This window comes from Rhagoletis pomonella, unplaced genomic scaffold (genome assembly GCF_013731165.1).
Source record: "Rhagoletis pomonella isolate Grant_MI unplaced genomic scaffold, Rhpom_1.0 Rhpom_scaffold_00013, whole genome shotgun sequence".
In the NCBI taxonomy this organism is placed as follows: Eukaryota; Metazoa; Arthropoda; class Insecta; order Diptera; family Tephritidae; genus Rhagoletis; species Rhagoletis pomonella.
The window spans coordinates 13224862-13247947 of NW_023458567.1; the positions used below are offsets into that span (position 1 = coordinate 13224862).

The 23086-nt window shown below is 41.1% G+C and overlaps 1 protein-coding gene across 5 annotated transcripts; it reads right to left on the minus strand.

Moving 5' to 3' along the window:
* Positions 1–345: 345 nt before the first annotated feature.
* Positions 346–22515, minus strand: LOC118748833 (filaggrin). Of its 5 annotated transcripts, XR_004994098.1 has the most exons (8): positions 21956–22515; positions 14839–15939; positions 14430–14607; positions 6460–13373; positions 6225–6329; positions 5286–6140; positions 2540–2607; positions 2125–2471 (listed from the first exon to the last, which is right to left on the minus strand). XR_004994098.1 is itself a non-coding variant. In XM_036483536.1 (7 exons), exons 2-6 carry the CDS (start codon positions 14926–14928, stop codon positions 5526–5528), a joined length of 7902 nt encoding a protein of 2633 aa, XP_036339429.1. In that variant the 5' UTR covers positions 14929–15939; positions 21956–22515; the 3' UTR covers positions 3632–5412; positions 5479–5525. The 5 variants fall into 5 exon arrangements, 3 of the variants coding, with proteins under 3 accessions (XP_036339429.1, XP_036339427.1, XP_036339428.1); XR_004994097.1 differs by lacking the exons at positions 2125–2471; positions 2540–2607 and adding an exon at positions 346–966; XM_036483536.1 differs by lacking the exons at positions 2125–2471; positions 2540–2607 and having other exon boundaries at positions 3632–5412; positions 5479–6140.
* Positions 22516–23086: the final 571 nt, after the last annotated feature.

The following is a 23086-nucleotide window of genomic DNA, read 5'->3' on the forward strand; positions in this document are numbered from 1 at the left end:
CTACGACCAACCAACTGCAGTTACCGCGCTGCCATATCCGCTTCCTTTATTATATTGAGTTAGGTATTGCCAGATTGAGAAATAAATTTTTAACTTGAAGTTGCGAAAGTTTTGATAGCAGTGTATTATCAAAGTTGCATTTATGTATTTCCTCTTTCCTTCACATCATTTCCGCTTGTTTTGTTGCCTATTTATGCAAGATTCGAAATTTTAATATTCTTTTTCAGAGTTCTATTAAATTACAATTACAAATTACACGCGCATTTTTTGTTTTTCGTTATAAAATAATATTAAATGTATAGGCTAAATAAAAATATATGTTGATACGTACATAAGGTTATATTTTTTAAAATTAAAATTATATTAATAAAATCGTGTAATACAATGAACATATGTTTGTATGTATGTATGTGGTTATGTGCGACTCTATATATAATAATGCGTGCTGCTTTTCCGTGCATGCTTCACCTTGTTTTTAAGCTTTCTAAAAATTTGCTGCATTCTTTAGGTCATCCTTTCATGCGCTTCTCGTTTGCCGATAGTTTTTGTTGCTTTTATCTTGCATTACTAGCTTCCGACGTCGTTTTCTATTGCAACTTCCAATGCTAATTGCCATTCCATATTCCATATTAATGCTTGCTGCTTGCCGTTGTTCCTATAAATTGGTGAAAAATACGTTCCTTTTTTATTCGCTGACTGCCTTCTTCATTCCATTTTACTGATTGGTTATGTGAACACTATTGTTTAGTTTACTTTTTTCTACTTAGGTAAATTGTTTCTTTTTCTGCTAATATGTTATATTTTATTTTGTTTTATCTATCAGTAATGTTTTTCTCATTTTCACTCAACAAAAAGGTGAATAATGTATTTTGTACGCTAATGCACCATCTTGACAGCATATTTTTTACTTGTAATATTCTTGAAATTATAGTTTTGCATCTCCGTAAGTACTCTAGGCATGGTTGGCTGCATGGGGATAAGGTGGGGGAAAAAAGAGATAGTCAAAAAAGATATAGGTTATTTATTTTTTCATTAAAGGCGAACAAATAAAAGAAATGCTGTAACTGTAATACTGATATAAAGCTATTTACGGGAGAGTTACAGTATTTAACTAAAGAATGGAACACCGAATAAAAGTAGCGATTCTATATAACATATGAACGTAACGGCCATTTTGAATATTTTTCGTTGAGGCGATCACGAAAAGCTAGTCCGTTGCACATGAAAACTGTATTTTGGTTGATATTTTGCCTGGTATCTGCTTTTGCTTTTTGGAATAGCACAAATGCGAATATCCAATTGACTATGGAATGCACATATGTATGTACCCTTGAACAAGTGAATAACTTCGCTCGGAAGGAAACATGTTAGTGCTTAACTGTGTATATGAAACTTTTTTCATAAATTCTTGTCACTCAGGTGAAAAAGACTCGTTGTCTTCCAAGCATTGGCATAAAAGGTGCTCTACTTTAATAAATAAAATAATAATAATAAAAAATTTTCAATAAAAAACAACGGAACAGGAGCAAAATAGGTAGCAATAAATCCCTAATAAATTTAGTTACAAAACAAAACATACTTTTAAGCGATTGGTGAAATTATAAGCCGTAAAAAAATTCAAATTTAAATCTACGATACTTTTTTACAAAATAATAAAACCAATGTTTTTTTTTGTTTTCGGGTTTCCCTTTTTAATTTGAAAAATTGTATATTTTTTGTGAATGTAGTTTTCTTTTACTTTGATTTTTGTGTATTATTTATAAACATTATTATACTTTGCGATAGTTAATAATCTTTACTTAGTTCTGTGTTATTCATTAAAGTTTAATGCATTGCATTTTTTACAATTAACTTAGGAAACTTTTTTTATTTATTTTTTAAAGCTCTTAAACGAACGATAAAATTGCAGTTTTTTTTTTAATATAAACGCATACAAGTTAACATTCAAATACAAATATAATTTTTTAAAAATAAAGAAAAACTCGGTGCTAAATTGTACAATTTAAGTGAATACTTCTATTATAGGAAATAATTAGCAATTAAGCAATTTTTTTTTTAGATTTAAGTGCAATTTTAAGCGAGATATTCGGCGCTTAAGAAATTTTTAATGCTGGCAATAATCGGTTTGCATTTAAAAATCAATATATAGAAAATAATTGCGCGATTTTAGAGTCGAGTCGTTGCTTAAAAGGATAAAATGAGTTAGCAAATCAAAAGAAAAAAATATGTAAATAATATCATTGGAATAGAAATAAACACAACTTAGTTAACTAAAAACTTCACATTACCATAATCTTTTTTTACCAGAATCAGAATTTGAAATATTGCTACTGCACCCAATATGCGCATAGGATTCTCTCACCACGAGGTTGTTAAATATTTCTCAAATTTACTTTTTTGCTACATTTTTTCAGTGCCTAGTAAAAACCTGTTGTTCCAACTGTGTATATTTGTTGATTTAAAAACTTCGGCTAAAGTAGAAGAAAATGTATTTCTTTATTTTGCAATTTTTGTGATTTTTAGTTTATTTTTTATTTACTTTTCCATTTGTTTAAGCAGTGTTTTAGGTTAACTTTCTTACGCTGTATTTTTGCTTGGCGCTTTAAACTACAAATTAATATTTAAATAATGTATTTTTTTATAAAATAAATAAAAAAAATGTATGTATGCATTATTTTTTTTTTTTAAGAGAAATATATATGTTTATTATTACCGATATATTATGATTTTTAATATATGTATGTATATATAAAAAAATATTGTTAAATGAATCTTTTGTGTTTAATAGTAGATAATATAGTGTAAATAATAGCAATATATATGTTTGCATGTATGTATGTATGTGGGCGCGACATTTTCAAGTGGCTACAGAAGACGGTGTGTACCTATGTAAATTGGTAGAAAGTGTGAAGGCAGGCATTTTTTTGCAGTTGCAGCACGATTTGCGTGCTAGCGCAGGTGATCAGAGCAGAGCAGAAGTGAGAATGAGAGGGGTAGGCTATAAGTGCAGCATAGTATTTACTTTACTTTTGGTTTTCACACGCAATGGTACTTTTGTGCAGCCCGAAAAAAATCCAGTACTTAGTTTGTGTTTGGAAAATAGTGTACCTAACCCCAAGCTTTCTCCAGTTAAGCTTGTTTTGCTTAATGGTAACCTTTTTGGAATAATATTTTTGGAACGACATTAATCTTTTTTACACAATTTGTAATTCATCTAATCAATTGAAACTATTGGAAGTGATTATTTGAAACGCAACGAAAACACAGATATATTCCTTATTGAAATGAAAACAAACACTTTAGCACACAAAAGCGATATTTAGCCGCTCGCCAAACGGTTCAAAAACTATTTGCTTTACGCTGTGCAAATTAGTTTCGAATTTCCTTATGGCAAACGTAAATCTACTGAATTCAATTATTTATGAACAAAAATAAAGGTAAATTTAGAGTCTGCGAAATGTTAACCAACACTTCTCGAAATAATAACAACAACAATCAGCTATACTGCTGCCTGCTAAGTTATAAAAGAACTTGCTTTTTCACGCAAAGAACGATAATTTTCGACAGTTCCTTTCATTGCCCCCTCCACTATACTTCAAGGCGTAATATTCCAAGTATTTTTACATTATTGTTTTTTTTTTGTAAATATATTTATTTAGTTATATGCATGCATTCATGCTTGTAAGTAATGTGTGTATGTATGTGTCCAAACAGTTGTGACGGTAGACGTAAAACTGGTATAAATGCACTATCCTTTGCCACAGTGCAAACGAATGTTTTTGCGTTGAGCCACTCAAAGCATTTTTACAAGTTATGAAAATTGCATAGAAAGCAATTTTGAACTTTTTATTCATATAATTTTTTGCCAAAGTTCCTTATTCGTATTTTATATAATAAATTGTTACATATTTTTGTATATAGTAAGTATATATATAATCTACTTGCTTTGCAGTGTGGCGAGATTTTTTGTAGCCGCGAAGAGTTGTGAAATGAATATTTGTTAGAAAAAATATAATGCTGAGACTGTTGTAATTATATGCTGGCGAAATACTATAAATTTTCAATAAACATTGTGGATTTAATTGTTTTAAAATAATAATTTATAATTTTTCACGCGCAATAAACATTTAAAGCGCTTCAATGTTTTTATTGTAATTGCTTGACAAACGATAGTCATGGTGAGTTCAAACATTTTGAAAATTAATTTCTTTAATTTTTAAACGCACTAGCAATTTCAGTTCATATCAAAAGCAATTAAATTTATTTTAACAAATATTTAAATCGATACACGTAAGAGCATGCAGTATTAAACAATATACGCTGTGCTAAATCGCTTTCAGCGGCATTTTACAACTCCACAACCACAAGCGCCTACCGGCGTTCTCTCGACGCACCTATATATGTAAGTAGTTTAATATAAATTGGCTAGTAGCCATTAATGCTGCTGCTAACTGCTGCCATGCCATCCACTTTTTATTTTTTACTTCTCTTCCGTTCCCAAATTCAATTACAGTTTTTGATCAGTTCTACTTTTCAGCGCTCATAATTGCTCGTTTTACTAATTTGCATTCACTCATTTGCCTCCTTTCTCAAATTTCTTTTCCATATATATTTCGCTTATTTCGTGCATCGCCATTCGAGCCACTTGAAAATGCGCTCTTCTCTTCATATTTTGTAATTAATTAATTTCTTTTAATAATAATGTTTTACTTTATTCGTTTTTTTTTGTAATATTTTGTTTCTATCTTTCACCAAACATTGAAGCAGTGTTTTTGTTTTACCATTTTAGGGGATTATTAAGGATACGTAAGTAATTGTTGTGTTACATTTCCACCTTACAACTTTTTTTTTTTATCTGCGCACGAAACAATTGCACATATTTGCCAATAAAAAAATTTCTTGCATTTGTGGTGGCTGAAATTCTACACTTTGTGGTAAATGAGAATTTACTTGCTGCAAATGCGTTATTTTAATACTGCATTTCAGCTGCTTAAATTGGCAAAAGTTAAATTTCGGTCGGCAAACCTTCACATTACCCCCTTCGCCACCACAAACTTTTTTCTGTTAGGAAAAATGTGTCATTGCTTACGTGCAACTTTTTGTTTTATAATTTTCATATTTTTTACTATTTTTTGTTGCGCATGCGCGCAATTTCTGCTACTGAAACAATTATAATATTTATTTGCATTTCTCTTCTCTTTACTCAATTTGTCGCAATCTGCAGTTGCAATTAATCAAGTAACTTTCGCAGTTCATATTTTCATTTATTTGCGATTTTTACTCACATTTTGCCACACACAATTTGCATCAGTTATACGTTATAAGACTTCCATATTTGTATGTATATAAATGTTTTTCTGTTCATACTCCTTAAATTCACATCGTTCGTGTTGAGTTCATCATCAGCATCATCTGTGAGTTTCGTGAGTTTTCCCTTATACTCATTTTAATTTCATTCTTTAATTTTTTAGTTCTTACTGTGTCGTGTTTCTTGTTGGCATGTGTGTTTTGTTGCTTGGCCTTATTCAATTACCTCGACTTCCACCGCCACCTGCATTGTTCGCATAATAGGGCTTATTCATTTGTCCACCGCCATTGGGTCCAACGCTACCGCCGCCACTATTATTTGGACCACCAGGGCCTCCTCCACCTTGACCGCCGGCGCCACCGCTATTGGGTCCACCGCCGCCGCCGCCTACATTGCCATTATTGTGACCGCCAGGGCCACCGACGCCACCCTGTGGCCCATTACCGCCGCCAGCGCCGGGTGGTCCACCACCAGGTCCTTGCCGCATATTATTGGGCCGTTGGCCCGCTTGCGATTGCTGTTGTTGCTGCTGCTGTTGTTGTTGTTGTTGTTGTGACTGTGGGCCACCTTGTGGATGTTGCGGATAGTTGGTGGGCCGCTGTATGGGCGTCGGATAACGTCCTTGCCCACCTTGGCCGCCGCCACTGCCCCCGCCAGGACCACCCTGCACCCCGGGTGGACCTCCGCCGCGACTACCAGGCGGCATATTCGGCACATTGCCACCGCCACCAACACCACCTCCACCGCCAGCACGCTGTTGAATGGCTTGTTGCTGCTGAGATTGTGATTGTTGTTGTGCTTGTTGTTGCATTACTTGGTTCTGCAAGTCCCACTGGAAAGGGACATAAGTAGTTAGTAATATTGGTGTGTTTTATATAAAAGAAATGTTTGATGTAAGAAACCAAATGTTACTTACGCCGCCATAATTTTTATGATGTGGTGGACTCGGTTGTGATTGCACCTGTTTGGCCAAACTTAAACTGACGTCAGCGCCGAGTGGACTTTTTAGTTGGCGACCCATCTGGAAGGACAATTTAAAAAAATAAAAATCAGCTATTTTTCATCTACACGAGTTAAATTTTTACCCCCAAGATATACGCCCCTCTCATTTGCCATTCTATCCCTTTTTCACCCCTTCCCAGCTTACTTACCGAGTCTTGCAGGTGACTTTGTCCTTGTCCGGATTTCATATATGCGGCCGCGGCTGCTGCCTGCTGCTGCGGCGTTGGTCCGGCGCGAAATTGATTGATACTCGCCGCCGTCAACAGCTGCGAATTCATAAACGGCGTATTAAAGTTGCCCATTGTGTGTTGTGACTGCGGACCAGGTGGTCCTTGGGGGCCAGGTGGACCATTCGAGCCGGGCGGTCCGCCCTGATGTCCCCCATACAGACCAGCCGCTGCTGCAGCTGCTGCTGCCAATCCAAAATTTTGCGCACCGGCGCCTGCGCCTTGTGGCGGTGGTGGACCACCGTAGAAAGCGGGGCCATTTGGCCCACTAGCCGAATTCGAGTAGTAGCTGTTCGATTGCAATTGATGTGCGCCTGGCGGACCGGGTGGACCGCCTTGGTGTTGTGGTGGCGGGCCGGGATACAGATTCATGTACTGTTGTGCTGCGTAGGGACCACCACCACCTGCGCCCTTAGAACCGATCGTGCCTAACTGTTGCGAAGAAGGCGGTGGCTTAACGGAACCTACAGATGACATCATTGAGTTGGAATTAGAGGAGATTATCGTTACGGCTGGTGCATTCGGATTGTTCAGCTGTTGCGAGTTAGGATTGCCAAAGGGCGATGGACCACCGCCCATACGAAACTGTGACGTTAGACTGGAATACATTTCGGGTGTGGGTGCAGCCCCCATATTGGGTGGCGTCTGCATGGTGTATGCGTTGAAGGGTCCACCAGCGGCAGCCGCTGCTGCTGCGCTATAGTGACCGGGGAAACTGTGCGCAGCTGCGGCGGCTGAAAATTGCGAACGGCTCGAATGTTCGAGTGAATGGAATGGTGCGTAGAGACCAGCCTGCGAGGGTGGTGGCGGTGCCATTTGCGATGAGTTGAATACGACCGTGGGCGGGCTAGGGATGCCGGTAAATTGCGGTGATGTTTGGTAGAAAGAGGGCGGGGCGGCATGCAACTGTTGTTGTTGTTGTGCGGCGGCTGATTGTTGATGCTGTGCCTGCTGCTGCTGTTGTTGTAGGTTAGGAGGTGGCGACATGCCCATCGAGGAGCCATGATGCTGCTGCAATTGCTTAGCGGCGGCAGACGCCTGCTGCTGCTGCTTCACAACATCTGGGTGCTTCAGCACTTGCTGTTGTTGCTGAGCAGCGGCAGCAGATTGCGCCTGCTGTTGCTGTGCCTGCTGGGGGCTGGGATAGCCAACAGCATTTGTCGAATCATCGGTGCTGCCCACCACTATACTGCCGCTCTGCGTAAACTGCTGCTCCAATGGTGTGGCGACGTCGAAAGGCGAGCCATGGCCGCCGTAGCCGCTGGGTACGGGACCGGGCGAAGAGAGCGAGTGGTGCTGATGTTGGTGGAGCGGCACTGCAGCGACCGCATAGTGTGGCATGTGTTGTTGTTGGTGTTGATGTTGTGATGCGGCAACAGCAGCTGCTACGAAGGAGGCGGCTGCTGACATGTGGCCACTGGGATCCACTACTTCCATTTGCTGCTGGGCCTGCTGCTGTTGTTGTTGTTGCTGCTGCTGTTGCTGCTGATGCTGCAGTTGCTGCTGGGCCTGCTGTTGCGCCTGTTGCTGCTGCTGATGTGCCACCTGCTGATGTTGCAATGACGACGTGTTCGCCTCAGACGTCATGGGTGCTACGCTTTCCCATACCTTCTTTACGCTGGCTATTTTCATATTCAAGTCGGCTGTTGAAATAATATTCTGCGCCTGTTGCTGTTGTTGTTGCACTTGTTGCTGTTGCTGCTGCTGCTGCTGTTGACCCACAGTTGCGACGCCAACTTGTTGCGCAGCTGCACTGACAACCTTCGTATCGGCGTCATTTGGCTGCTTGTTTGCTGCCGAATTGGTGTACGTCTCAGGGGCATCACCGAAAGTGAAGCCCAATTTCATATCCTTTTCATATTCTCCCGCGGCGGACACTACCACACTGCCGCCGGGCACTGAGGACTCATTAGCTTTGGCGAACGACATCTGCGAGAGTGCCGTGCTGAGCGTTTCAACAGCGGAGACGCTTACACCGCTACTTACGGCTGATGACAACGACTCCGAGGAGCGTTTTAGCTGTGCTGCCTGTGCTTGCTGCTTGTAGTTGGTATTTTCGAAGATGATCGTGTTGACCGGCGCGCCATCTAGCAATAAAGTACCAGCGCCACTCACCGCCGCGTTCGGTTTTTCGTTGGCTGTGCCCATTTTTACCTTATCCACTTCGCTGACGGAAGTACGCTGCGTTGTGATCGACTGCTGTCGTGCCACATTCGATGTAACGGCATTTGTATCTGATTTACTCTTTTGCAATTCGACACTCTGCTTTTGCTGCTGCTGTGCAGTGACACTTTGATTCGGCAGCGATGTACTATTAGTAGGTTTGAAGTTGTTGCCGCCGCTGTTAACGCCACCTAGGCCTGGTGGTGGTTTTGTAACAGTATGTTGTTGTTGTTGTTGCTGATTAGTTTTGTTTGCGCCAATGGCGGATGTCGACTGCGAAGTGGGCAAGGAAGCCATAGGCAAATCCTGCTTCTTTGTACCGACACTAGAGTTGCTGCGCTGCGAGCTTGCCATTTGGCTCGAGCTACTGCTGCGCTGTTGCAGCGGCTGTTGCATCGCGCCGCTGGGTAGGTCCTTCTCCTTCGAAGCAGACTTGCGATCCCGCTCGGAGACATCATCAGTTTTAGTGCTCGAGGCACTCTCTTTGCGACCCTGCAGGCCACTGCTGCTGTTGCTAAACGACTTTGCTGAAGCGGACGCGGTGGTCTTTTTTTCTGGCTCGGCCACCTTCTTTGCTTGCTGCGAGTTCGCGCCGCTCTGTTGTGCTGCCTGTTGCTTTCCACCCGATTGTGCGCGAGTCTTTTCATCCGCGGATGTTGCTGTCGTCGCATTGTTGGCATCCTTAACCTTTGTGAGTCCAGCAGTTAGCGCCAATTGGTTTTGTTTCGTCTTATCCACCTCACTGCCACCGACTGTCTGCTCAGAGTCCGAGCTGCGTTTATGATCTTTATGGTGTTCATCGTAAGGCTGTCGGCCATAATGGCGACCCTGGCCGCGGCCGCCACCGTCGTTACGTCGATATGATGATGAAGAACCGCGCTCACCTCGATCACTGCGATCGCTACGATCACCAATATTCGCGCCGCCGCCGCGACCACGACGCGATGGTTCACCGCGTGGTGCGAAACCTTCTTTTGAGCTGCGTTCTTCGCCGCCACTGCGATGACCACCGCCACCGCCGCCGCCGCCGCCATGATCCTTTCGTGGTACTTTGGAACTTTGACGATCACCACGACGTCCACCGCCACCAAAGGCTTCCTCATCAATATCCTCCGAATGCTCCGATTCGCTGGCGAGCCGTGGTTCATTAGCGCCATAGTAACGCCCGCCGCGCATGCCACGTGGATTATTCCAATCACGCATACCCCGGCCACCAGCAAAGCCACGCGAATGTGAGCCTCGGTCACGGTCCCTGTCACGATCACGATCTCGATCGCGTTCACCACCACGATCACGTCCACCTCCTCCACCGCCTCCTCCACTTGCACCACGGGGAGTTGGCCTCTTCGGCTCGCGCTGTGGTTGACTTACTGCTGCTGTCGTTGGTGCTGGGCGATTCTCATCAGACGGCTGCTTGTTGTCATCTGTAGAAACAGATTCTTTACGCGCGCCTAGAACTGTGGGAACAGTGGTGTTGCTGCTTTCGCTTTCTTTACGTTTCTTTTGCTGAGATTCGGCATCTGATGCTTGTTGCTTCGTAGTCGGTGCACTCTTCTCTTCAACAATCTTACTAGGTGCGGCAGTTTCGGCGATATTTGTCGGCTGCTGCTGCTGCTGCTGTGGCTTTGACTTTTCATCGCTCGACGACTCGGAGCGGCGCAGAATTTGAGTGGGTGCAAAGGGCGTTGTCTGTTCGCTTTCGCTGCGACGAAGAAGTGGTTGCGGTTGTTGTTGCTGAGGCTGTTGTTGTTGCTGCTGAGATTGTAATTGCTGTTGTTGTTGATGCGGCTGCTGCGAGTGCAAGTGTTGTTGCTGCTGCGCGGAGGAGGTTTCCTCCTCCGATACACTTTTCTGCGTATGCGGACGTTGCAGTATTTTAATGGGCAGCGATTCGTGGCTATGCGACGAAGAGAAACTCTCCTCACGTTGTCGCTTCAGCTCGGCGTCAGTCTCTTCAGCCCAAGATGATACAAGCGCGCTATTACCAAACTCCTTAGAATCATTAAGGCTGCTATTGCCGCCATATTTGCAGGGCTCGTCGTTGGATGAGACGCTAGTTTTGCGCTGTGAAGTATCAGAAATGCTGCGCGACAGTTGATTCTGGGACATGCCGTTGCCACGCATGTAATCGTCGCCTCCGCGTCCGCCACCGCGCCCACCATGATAGCGCGGCTCGTCGTCACGCTCACTATCATTACGCATGCGCCCGTACCCACCACGCGTGTAATTGTCACGAAAATCACCACGACCGCCGCGTTGCAACGGACCGCCGACGCCACCCTTTTGCATGTATCGATTACCAGCCTCATAGGCGGAACCCGAAGAGGCAGACTTTTCCAAACCACCGCCGAGTGAACCGGGAGGCTTGCCATTGCCGCCCAAAGCGCCACCGCCACTTGTCAGTGGTCCTCCTAGCTGCGCTTGCATCTGCTGCTGCTTCTGAAAACGTGGTGGCAAATTCGACTGGAATTGTGCAGAAAATATCGGTTTGCCACCGGCGCCTATAGTTGGTGCGCCAACACCGCTGCCAGGCCCGGCACGTTCGCCGCGTACATAATCGCCACCACCACGCATGTCGCGCGGTTCATAGCCGCCACGACTGTTGCCGCGCTCGAAATCTCTGCCGCCACCGCCGCCGCTGCGACGCATGTTAAATTCCTCCTCACTACCGCCACCTATCGATGGCGGTGGTGTCGGCTGTTCTAATGCGTCGCCGCCTCCCGTTGTTATTGCTGCACCGCTGCCGGCTGCTGCAGCGCTCGCGGCCTTTTTATTGTTGTATATCTTCATTTCGAGTTCCTGTAGCTTGCGTGCGGCTGCCTCGCGACGCTCTTTCTCACGTCGTTCCTCCTCTTCTTTACGTTGCTTTACGCGCTCATACACAGCGGCGTCCAGTGCGATGGTGCCGGCGGCGCTGCTGCGGTGTCCATTCTGCTGACGAGTGTCTTCGCGCTCGGTGGATTTCTCACGCTCGATACTTTCACGTTGGTCCTTAATGCTACCACCACGCTGCCAGTTACTGTTCACGCTACTCGCGTTTGAACTCTTGCGCTGATCAAGTGGCGCACCGCTGACGCCTGACTTGTTGAATACTGGTCGGTCACGCTCCTGTGTTGGGGTATGCTCCTCAGGTGAGTCATCATCTGAGAATGTCAGCTTTTTTGTGTAGTCAATGTCGTCTTGTTTTGTCCAGCTGTCGTCGTTGGCTATAGCATTCATTCGCTCCAAATCTTCTTCGCGTATGATTGGTCGTTGCATTTGCACCACCTCAGGTTCAATGATGAATTCCTTCTCTTTCCTGCCTCCAGCGCTCCCACCGTTGGGTGTTTGCGTGCCGCCATTGCCACCCAGCGGGGGCGTTGCCATTTGTGGTGGTCTTTTGGCTATTGCAGAGGTTGTACGGAAATTACTAACAACTGGTGAGCAAGAACGATAATCCTGCGCGCCACCACCATTGCCTCCCGCTGAGCGTTGCGTGCGTAATGAGCCGCCGCTGCCACCACCAACCGATTCCTTGCCCCCAATGCCATTTTGATAATTTGGTGGTGTCTGTGAGCGTGGACCGTTGCTTCCAGCAACTCCAACGCCGCCACTTCCACTTCCACCCCCGCCACCACTGCCAGCTGGTGGCATTGGTGCGCCGCGCTGCATGAACGACGGCATTAGCTGCAGGATCGGCAACGGCACTGCTGCTCCCGCAGCATTGGCATTCTGTGCCTGGTGGCCCTGGGCCTGTTGGTTCGATTGGCCTTCGACAACGCCCTTGGCAGATTTCTCCTGCTGCTGCAACCAGGCGGCAGCATCGGTTTGGGGACGCAGGCTTACTTCGTTTAGTTCGCGTTGCTGTTGCTGCTGGTGATGGTGATGATGACGCTGTTGCTGATACGCGTAATCGCTGCCACCGTCGCCGTCGCTGCCATCTTTGTAATTGTGCGCATCGTAGCGCTGATCGTGCCCGTGACGACCGCCCCCATGTTGCTGGTTGTTGTAGTCTCGTTGGTGTGGATGATGATTTTGTTGTTGATGATGGTGTTGTGAATGATGGTGTTGATGATGATTTTGTTGTGAATGTTGCTGCTGATGATGCTGTTGGTTCGAATGCTGATGGTGGTGTTGTTGTTGGTGCTGATGCTGATGTTGATAATGATCCTGTTGCTGGTGTTGTTTGTTGCGGTTCGATGCGCTGGCGCTGCCACCACCACCACCACCGCCTCCGCCGCCAACCGTGCCATCTAACGTTGGAAATTCGTATTGAAACTGTGGACTCTGGTAGAGTGGCGGTACAGCAGATTTGCCCCCACCACCACCGCTGCCTTTCCCGCCGCCACCACCATGGGTCATGTCGTTGCCAGTTGTCACTGCTGACCATGTTATTGGCGAATTTCGTTGCTGTTGTTGATTGGCTTGATTCACTACCGAAGAGTTGCGCAGCTGTTGACCGCCACTGTTGCCAGCGCTACCAGCTGTTGAGTTGTTAACAAGCTTTAGACCGCTGACGCTGTTATTAATGCTATTCTTGTTGCTGTGGTTATTATTGTTGTTACTATTACAAAGTGCGGACTTGTTGCTGCTGTTCTTCAGTTGCTGTTGTTGTTGTTGATGCTGTTGTTGATTGCCTGGTGCTGCTCCTGTAGGTGTGTGTGTTGTTACTTGACCGCCGCTTGTTGAATTTACTGAAAAATTTCGAAGGTGCATGTGCGAAATATGTATATGAATGCATTAAAAATAATTTTGTCAGATGGATTTATAGTTCAAGAGGACCTAAAGATCTGTGAAAACACTTTTTGATGGACAAATTTGAGGTTTTTCTACAACTACTGGGCAACTACAAGTAGACTGGGGGAAGGTCATAGAGTTTTATACAATACATCTACAACTTTTGAGTTCTGTACTATTTCTTCGATATGACCAAGGCCGTAATGAAGGCTCACTTTTATACATACATTAATTAAATCTCGAAAATAGATCTGATTTTAAGATGACCTTTCTACATACGCTGATATGGTAAAGATTAACCGCCGCTTTCGCGAAAACAATTGAAGTGAAAACTGATTTTTCTTATGTCAGTATAAAAATATAATCCATACAGCTATGAAATTTTTACACAACCTAGAAGAGGGGGTTGCAAAGGTACAATATGTACATACATACTATAAACTAAATACTAATGGCGATTTCGTTTCTACCAAAAAATGTTCCCTTTCTCTTTTCGTGTTCGTTTCTAAAATAAAGGTGAGAAAATTTTGTGTTCGTCTCTTAAAATGTCACACTCTTGTAAGGCAAAAAATTCACATTTTCCACCCTTTGAACATTTGCCTTAAAAATCCGATTCGATAATATTATGAATTGGGCGAGCTAGACAAGGCAAAAACAGGCCCTTTTACAGTGTTGAGTGTAACATCAAACCCATTTCGCACCCGGGAAGGGCAACATTTTTTTGAAGAAACGAAAACACCATAAGCAAAACGCCAAACTCCAATGTCCGTAAGGAGTATGACTGACTTATTGTTGGGAGCCAGCTTGCAGTATTCTAAATGTGAAAAGTGAACTTATTTATAGCAAAGCCATTCATCTCGTTTTTCGATTCTTCAACAAATAGGTGGTCCGCTTATGCCTCTATCAGCTTTGCATTCGGGATACACTTATTGGCAATACAAGTAACATTCTTTTAGAAGTTAACATTTCTTATAAGATTTTTTTTTTTAATAATTTTAGTCAATATAACATACCTTCTTGTCCGCTTGATGTTATTAGATTGTTATTCGTAGTTGGCGAACTTGTTATTTCAGCTTTCAGGGATGGTAAATTAGCTGGGGGTCGCCTTGCGGACGGCACTTTGCCCAAACTTTGCATTCCATGTTTACGTGGCACTTGATTCTTTTGTGCAGATGGTTCAGCTGGTTCACCCTAAAAAAAGCATTACAAAGAGCGTTTAGCATTTAAGTAAAAATAAATACATCACTATAAAAATATCCACTGATACGTCGAGTAGGAAGTATAATTAACAACACATATCAAATGCAAGTGGCTGAAACATACATTACATGTATGTTGCTTTGCATTAAATAAATAAACTAAATAAACTAATTATATTCGAAATGCGTTATTTTAAATATTTATGAAGCCTATAAAACTTACGCGACTATTTTTGTACATTCGATTTATATCGAGTGCTGAGAACTTGGGCTTGGCATTTCGCTCTCCCCTACTTCCCCCCAGTGTACTCATGCTGCCAGTAGATCCTCATTAGCGTTACCTCCCCCTTGCGCCGCACTCACTTCACCACTACTACTTTGCAAGTACAGCAGCTCGCTGCGCAGTTTCGTTTAGATGTTTTTTTTTTTTTGTTTTGACGCAATCAGTACGCAAAAGCGCTAATGTTAAACTCTCGATCTAACGATTCGTTTTTGACAGGTTGTATCTGTACGTAGCTTTTTTTACAGCCCGGCTTCGGTTATTAATATCGCGCAAGCCGTATTATGTTGCACAAAACTGTCACGTTTCCAACTTTCTATGCTTTGTTACACTTTTTTCTTGTGTTCGCTGATCTGCTTTTTTAATTTGACAGTAGTTATAGATGGTCTTCAATGGTAGTTGCAAAGCGCTAAAAGCTTTGTGTAAGCAACTTCTTTGCCTTTTTAAAATTGCGTGATTGCGGACAGTATGCCCAGTTCTTTCAATTTTTTTCTCCAAATTTCTTATTTCTCACTTTAGTCTTTGTGTGTTCTGACTTGTATTTAATGCTTGTGTTTACTACCCTGATATCAGCGCTTGATGACTTGCAGCTATTGAAACGCCAAATCCTTGGTGCAAATAATCAGAACGGTAACGCCTTTTTAGGCACCGGAAACGGTGTGCGCTTTGAAAGGGAATATCAAGAATACTATTGATTAGGTTTGTTTAAAGTTATTGAGAAACAGTAGCGCGTTGTCAGTACACTTTTGCCAAGCTATTTTTGTATGGCCGTGTTTTTTTTAGCTTTTTGTATAATCCACAACGTCGCAGAACGACAACAGGTGCTAATCGGCGCAAAAATACCGGCAGACAGATGCTGCGTTTTCTTTACGATATACTACTGCAGCAGCTTTAGAAAAAATATCGACGTTTTGTTTTAATTGATGTGATAGATAATAAAACTTGCTATTGCTGATCCCAGAGATCCCAGACGCTCACTAAATCGCGTATTAAATGGAAATCCTCTTATTACTTTAAATCTAAATCCTCAGTCTTCTATGAATTCTGAAATAAAACAAATACAAAAATATTTTTAGTTTTTAAGAAATAAAGATCAAGAGTACATATTAAGAGTATTTATATATATTAATTCAATAAAACCATTTTTTTTTTACTTTCTCGGCAAAAGCAGCAATGCACAAAAAATTTCATAATCATTAAAAGTTCACACTGCATAACTGCCGCCCCTTTAGAATTCATGAAATACGCAACCAAAAAAAATCGAGGCTATGGTCGCAGATATGTTTTGGATCTTTTTATGTAAAATGTTTCTTATGTATGCTAGTGTAAAACTGTTCAAAGATGCTTATTAGATGCTCTTAAACATTGCAACACCACTAAAGGTCAATGTAATGGTTTATATACATATTTAGCTAAAACGTCAATAATAAAAGTAAAAGTATGATGCAACCTAATTGTCATCAGCAAAAACCACAACGTCTGCTTTACTGCAACATCATTGAGATATTCACAGCGGTTGCGGTCAATGACCCAAATAATGGGGAATAATATAAATCACATTGACCACTCACTACAATATGTACATACATACATCGGTACGTATGTACTTTCAAATGCTTTGTACACTTGTTTTCATAACAGGAGTAAAAAGAACCTGTGAATGAATGCTGCCAAAAGTGTTAAAAATAAGTTTGTAAATTATCTTCAGGTAAAAATGTTGTATTTAAATTATTTTACAGCTACAATGCGAGTATAGAGAAAAATTCCAGCTATGCACGACATAACGAATAGCGAATGTATTGGGATGTATGAAGAACGTATTGGATAGGGAGAAAAACCAACCGTGTATCTATGGGATGCACTGCTCGCTCACACATACCGCAAGCCCATCATGAGCCACCGCCAACACCGCCATCACCACTGCCCACTTAGCAGAATAGCTAGTGAGGTAGACAAGACAGCAGTACGTCAACTAACCCCACTGATCGCAGAGCTAAAGACGACAGCAGCAGCAACAGCAGCAGTAAGACACAACAAATGTAGATTAACATGGCATTGGCCGTGAATACACATTCACATTGTGAGCGTGTTGCCCCCAACAGAAACCCCAAACCAGCCCAGTAAAAGCAGGTATGCGTTGTACATAAGCATGTACAAATGTACATATGAAGAATAATGTTCGCTACATCGTGTGTACATATGTACGTACATGAGCGGCAGTAGCAGTTCCAGAATAGAAAATTTGTGTAATATATATGTATAGTAGCAATAAATGATACCAACATATGTACATATGTATATAACCTGGGCGAGGCAAAGGAAGAGGTGCACAAGTAATAGCAAAAATATAAATAAGGTTAATAACACCTTTTACAGCTAAGTATGTATAACATAAATAAAACGAGCAAAATGCGTCCACGGATGAGATAAAACACGGAATACGGAGTTTATATGTAATGTAAATAAGTTTACAAAAAATAAAAAAATAAATAAAGCAAGAGAATTAAGAGTGAACATTTTTTGCGGCAGATAATTTATGGGAGGATTTAAATATATCGAGCCTTAGCCGCCAAAATAATGTAAGCGACATTTTTTTCAAAATTTTGTTTTTGATGCAGAAATATTACTAGAGCATCGAGATACATTTCTGCATCAAAAAGAAAATTTTGAAAAAAACGTCGCTTACGTTATTTTGGCGGTTAGGGCTCGATATGTATATATGTACATATATAAACAAATTTAATTTGTTCATAAAATCAAGGCATATTTAATAAAGTAGAAGTGACAACTATGTAGCTCTAACTCTCCTGTAGCTTGTTACAATGTCAAAAAACTGTAAACAAACAAATTAACCCTTTGAGGTGGGAGTGCTATATTTGATACAAATTGTACATATGTATGTACGTGTACTAATTTTAAAAATTACTTCAATATTACCTTCAAATTCTTTTAGTAGCATTCGCATCTTATATGCACATATACATACATATGGACAGAAAAGAATACCTCATAAAGGAAACCACGTAATTAAATGAAATAAATGTTTTATGAAACTGTTTTAAACATGTGAACTGCACCTGGGTATAAACGCATGCGCTTAAAAATATGGGCAAGTAATAATATCACTCGTGTTGAAATGATTTCCACAGAACCGCAGGTGTTCTCCCAATGAAGTCTCCTAACTTCGCAACTAGGCGCCTTAAAGTGTAGCACCACTTTAACGTATTGACTATTGCCACACACAATGCAACGCTCGTAGTTCCTAATCTTTTTCATTTTGTATATGTATGTATCTATAAATGCATGTGGTCGAAAAACAAAAAAATTCACACAATCCAAAACTATCTCAAAGCACGCAATTGAATTTTTAATGAAAATTAGAAAATGCCAACTAGAAAAGGGTTAAAAGTTATTCATCATTTGACATTATAGTCTGTGTTCAAAAGAGAGAAATGTCAAAATCACTTCTACCTTATTTAATAAGCCTTGCATAAAATAAGTCAAATTTTACAAACTGGCAGCAATGCACAACCCCGAGAGAGCAGCGTTCATTAAAAATGCACCTACGACCTGCGAGTGAGCGAGACAAATAGTGCGGAGCTTTGCATTATTTTGGCAGCTGAACTAACGAGTGAAAAGTAGTCCAAAGAGAAATGAGCGATATATGTAAATGCATTTCAAGCAGCGAGTACCAATCTTGGCTGTTTTAAACTGTAGTGTAAAAAAAAAATAAAAAAATTGCAAGCACACAATCGGCTCTACACCAAAAATTAAAGCCTGTCAGACCTGGCAGTGCAATGAATTTCGAAAAGGCTGTCAAATTGATAAATTTCAGAATGCAGTCGCATGAGCAGTTAAGAGCCTGTCAGACGTGGCAATATTTCCGTCTTTCGCACGCAATTCGCTGTCAAATTGAGAAAGAGAAATTTTATTTCGATGTGTGAACAGCCAGAAAGATCTTTCTGTCACTTTTCGGAAATCAGTTTCTGAAATAAAAGTTGCAAGGTGTGCCTGCAACTGCAAGAGCGAAAATCGATTTCGGAAATATATTTCAACTTGGTCGTGCTGCACTAGCAATTTTTATTTCTTCTGCAAGTGCTGTCAAACTAATCGAGTGTTGCCGTGTGGCACTGACAGTGATTTTGTGTAAAATGATAAAAAATATTGTTGGATTAATTATCAAAAATGCTTGAAATATATTATTTTTACTTATTACTTATTATACTTAATTGTTAAATTTTTGTTCACACAGCAAATATGTTAATTATCACCTATATTTTGTGGTTTTGATTTTTGCTTATTTTTGGGTTTGTGTTTTTTTTGATTGAGTACGGGATTGCAATAATTTTTAATAAAACTGCTTTCTTTTTCAACTGCAGCTTACGACAGTCGGGTCTACGTAACCGGAACGACCCAGATTTATATCTGGCCAAGGACTGTCACTCCAGCAACACTCCCCAAAAAGTCTTTGGGGAATTTGTATGCTGCTCCAACAACAACAACAACGAGTATTCATTTTTCGCGTTTTCGCTTTTACAAGACAAATAGCAAACAAACGACAACCCCACCGCCCATGGTTGCATTTTAGTATTGAGAAAGATTGCCAGAAACTCATTCGCTGTGTGAACAGACAAAAAGCGATTTCAGAAATTTTTCCTGCAATTCGCCTTTCGGAAATAAAAACCTCTTTCGAAAGACACTTTCCATGCAAGGTGTGACTGCTCATGCCCTGATTTCTCAATTTGACAGCTTATCCGAAATTTATTGCCGTCTTACACGCTCTTTAGACCTTTGCATGTAAAGTATCTTTCGAAAGACGTTTTTATTTCCGAAATGCGATTTGCAGATTGCTAGTGCATCACGAGCAAGTTGAAATATACTTCCGGAATCGATTTGCGCTCTCAATTGCAGTCACATCTTGCAACTTTTATATCCGAAATGTAACAGAAAGGCTGTTCACACATCGAAATAAAATTTCTCTTTCTCAATTTGACAGCGAATTGCGTGGTAGTTGGAAATATTGCCATCTCTGACACGCTCTTAACAGGAACTACTTGAAAATGGTACAAATTTGCAAAAGATACATAAACAACATTCATTTTACAAATCAAAGACTTTGCAACGGAAATTATTTCTGGCAACACTTGATTGAGGAAAGGCAATGACCAAGAATGTCCAAAAAGACAAAAAAAAAAAATTGAAAACGAGTAAAAGGGAACATGAAAAGCATCCAACTATATACAAATGCAATCAAACAAAGATGTAGCAAGCAGCGCATACTCCAAAAAGCGTATTAAAGGTGGAAAAAACCTAACGAAAGAATGCGGTGGCGTCTTGCAATAATGGCATAAGACGTCCGTATCGATACTCTAAAGCGATGCGAGGAACTATATGGGATAAAAGAAGGTAGCAATGCAGATAAGTGAGTGCAATTTGTCGTATTTTATTGTCATAAGTAAAACTTGTCTATGAAAAGAAAATGAACTCTGATTATTTCGCCTTGGTTTGTTTTTAGTATAAAATTAAACATTTAATAAGCTGCTTACACAGATATTTTGACACACGTCAAACTTTTAGTTATATATGGAACCTGGTTTCGTTAACAACATTTTCTGACAACTTATAATTATTGCTAAATTGCATGTTCCATTGCGATCTACGTTCTTGTTCTTAAACTTCAATGGTGGTGCCACCCGCTGCATACACACACCTCATTCCAATCGGGAGCCCACATATCTTTCACTTCAATAAGAAATAAAAGTATTCGTTACTATTCCCATACGTATGCTGCTCCAATTTTATAATTATCCCAACCAACAGCTTCTTCAAAGCTTTGGTCATCACTTATCGTGAATTTTAAAGAATATTTTCACCAATTTTACCTTTTTTTCTTCCTTTTCCGAGACACCTTCAGACTTCGGCGTTTCCTATCGACACTTATTCAATACTTCCACTTTATCGATGCAGTCGCCGCCACGACCGTTTGGTCGTCGATTTTTTTTTTTTTTTGCTTTTGTTGGTGGTGCTCCACCACACTATACCAGAATTGAAATTTTCTACCAATGCTGCTTCTTCTTCGTCGCCTCTTCGGTGAATTCTTCTTTATGTATAAACTTTTCTCGCACAAATTTTCGTCACAATACACAATCAATCATAGACAAATTATTAATTACTTAAGAACGCAACTTTTCACACAATTTTCAACGTAGTTAAATTCAATTTCCTCTTTGCTTGCAGCAGAAATTTTATGATTCCGACACGAAAAAAATTTTCCGTTTCGCACTCGTCGTCTTTCTGCAGCTACTTTTCTGCTTCGTTTGCTCGTTGAATGGTTTTACGGCCGCCGCTGCATTTGCCGTTTCCGTAATCGGGATAAATCGTGGATAGATCACGAAACGTCGCTATAGTTGGCTTTGTCAGGCTATCGCTTAACCGAACAAATGAATTTTACGTCCAAACGAGATGAATAGCAAAGCTAAAAATAAGGCTGCCGGCTCTTTTTGGCAAGCAAATAAAATTTGCGTGTGAATGAATCAACTAAGGTAGGTATTGATTTGTATACGTGATGTGCCAAAGTGAAATTTGCAGAATTAAAGGTGTTGCCAGGTAGCACACATGGCAAACAAGTTTATATTAGTGAAGCAATAAAGTAAAAAAATTTAATTATGCAACATAATATGGGCAGCGTACATATCAAGTTAATCCTACCAAATTCCATTTTTAGCTTTTTATAACCTTTCATTCATAACCATTCATAAATCAAGTTAAGCCAGCTGCAGCTGGCAACACCACGTTAGACAGGTTGAATGATCTTCCCTTCAATAAAGTGCAACTCATGTCTCACTTGTCACACAAACTAGTGTTCAAATTAATCTATCAGCTATATGCTTACAATTTTCGCTACCACCTCATATATGTTTCGCTTTAAGCTCTGAAAACATGCTGATTACCATTTTTTTCTTCCAGACCGGCAATACACTCACAAAAACAAATGAAAAATACTACAAATTTTAAATGAAAACAAAAAAAAATGTTTCTGTATGCAACACATATTGCTTACCCTTTCTCTCGACGCTTGTACGCGAGTTCGTTGCTCTCCTACACAATTCACACCCGCTCTCGTTGCACCTTTCGCACTCACACACACCCGCACACGTACGCTACGAATGTGTATGCCGTCTATGCAAGCGTGCGTGCCGTAATGCAAAAACTTCAGCCCACTATCAGAGAAAGTCGCCTTGTCTCTCTTACTCGAACTCGTTATAACTTTGCTCGCTGCACTAAGCTGTGAAATAGCCTACTCGTTCGAATCTTAGCAAATTACAATGAAAATTTGCCGAGGGGCGTCCGATGTGAGGGGCTTAACTGGACCGAAGAGGAAGCAGAATCCAATGAGAATCTTTTTTTCTGCTTGATAGAAAATTTTTTACAACTTTTATGCGTTATGTTCACTTTGCACGTACACAAAATCTATTTTCTGACGTAGCACGTATGTTAAGCTGTGACCTGTACACGTTTTTGCGTTATTTAAAGAATTATTTAACAGCGTTTTACCGTCTACCGTCACAAACAAGATAGAACACTTTCTTGCGGTTTGTCACAATTACTTAAAATGGCGTGTGGCCTGCTCGTACTCGCTTGCTTTATCGAATAAGAATACGGTGCCGACGAATAACGAGTACAACGGCGTTAGGTGTGTTCAGTGATGGGTTGATAGATATACAATTTGTTCAAAATTCAAAAACGAATGTTTAACTTCATTTTATAGCTAAATCAAGTCTTTGTCGTCAGTTGCACTAAGCGCAAGCAGAAATATAATATTTATTATTCTTGTCGATCGCATGAAACAATTTGTTATAGCGGAAGGCATGGCGGAATTATACCACGACCGGAAGGTAGATTTTTCGATTGTGCATAGTCGATACAATTCTCCATTAAAGTTTGACAGCATCGGTTGCAACAAAATTGAAAGATCGAAATTCATAGTTTCCGTTGCTATCTTTGGGTGCATCCTTCGTACGTTATTTCGTTTGGTTAGAAACAAAGATTTTCCTGGATCCTTGAAAGGTTCAATTTTAGGTTTCTATATTTTTACATTACGCATGTTTTATTCAACCACCACAAGCAAATAGCTAAATCTTGGTCAAATTGACAGTTGTTTGACTGCAAATAGTGTCAAAGTAAGTTTTTG